General features: G+C 40.5%; 1 protein-coding gene across 1 annotated transcript in view; it reads right to left on the bottom strand.

Moving 5' to 3' along the window:
* The window catches only part of slc25a22b (solute carrier family 25 member 22b), a 4,395-nt gene continuing 3,558 nt past the window's right edge, over positions 1 to 837 (bottom strand). Inside the window, exons 8-10 of the mRNA XM_026997920.2 lie at positions 791 to 837; positions 395 to 470; positions 1 to 160 (exon numbers count right to left, since the gene is read on the bottom strand). The exon at positions 791 to 837 is cut by the window's right edge and continues 108 nt beyond it. Of these exons, the coding sequence (XP_026853721.2) occupies positions 1 to 160; positions 395 to 470; positions 791 to 837 (283 nt within the window). The remainder of the gene's footprint in view (positions 161 to 394; positions 471 to 790) is intronic.

Here is an 837-nt window from a genome sequence, read left to right as displayed (position 1 = left end):
TCAGCTCCCTGATCTGGACTCCGTGATCAGGCTGAGGACAGTCTCGCCGACCCCAAGGAAATACACAACCTGCGCAATCCCAAATAGAGGGGCTATGACCAAGACACGGCAGTATGCCCCCTTCAGGAAGGCGGAGGGACCCTCGTTACACAAGATCTTACTGAGGAAGAGAGAATTACACAGGAACAACCACTGCACAGACCAGACACAAGGCTGTGACATTTACCGTAGATGCGATTTTAGGATTTTGATAATGAAGTATATCTTGTGGCCAGTGAAAGAGGGACAGTAACAGAGCAAGGAAGAAGTGAGAGACAGAGGGAGCAGCAACAGAGATGAGGAAGGGGACCGAGGAAAGGAAAAAGTCCTGAGCAGCAGGAGGCAGAGGCGTTACCTGATGCAGTCCATCGCACCACTATAAGTGTCCTCTTGAGCTCCACAACACAAAGACTGTAGTCTTGTCTTTACAACTGCAATACATATTTTGTATTTTCATTTGCAAAATATTTATTTTTTACTTACTTATTTTATCATTTTTTAGCATTATAGTACTAATTCCTAACAATGCATTCAATATATACCTATATATAAAATATAATACATAACAGGGTAGTATACCTTATAATCTAAATGCATAATATATTTCATATATCAAATGAATATATCATATATCAGATATATGTGTCTAGATAAATAGATTATACCTTATGTCAGCTGTTGAGCAATATTGATTTATACTGTCGAATTATTTGTGTTTTTCTAGGCAGATGGAGGGAGAAGGAGTCTTTACCATCCACAGGGTTCACTGCCACAGCAGCGATACATCCTGCCACACAA

The sequence above is a fragment of the Electrophorus electricus genome, chromosome 1 (assembly GCF_013358815.1).
Source record: "Electrophorus electricus isolate fEleEle1 chromosome 1, fEleEle1.pri, whole genome shotgun sequence".
NCBI classification, from domain to species: domain Eukaryota; kingdom Metazoa; phylum Chordata; class Actinopteri; order Gymnotiformes; family Gymnotidae; genus Electrophorus; species Electrophorus electricus.
Note: the sequence above shows the minus strand (reverse complement) of the source record. Positions and strands in the feature narration are given on the sequence as shown.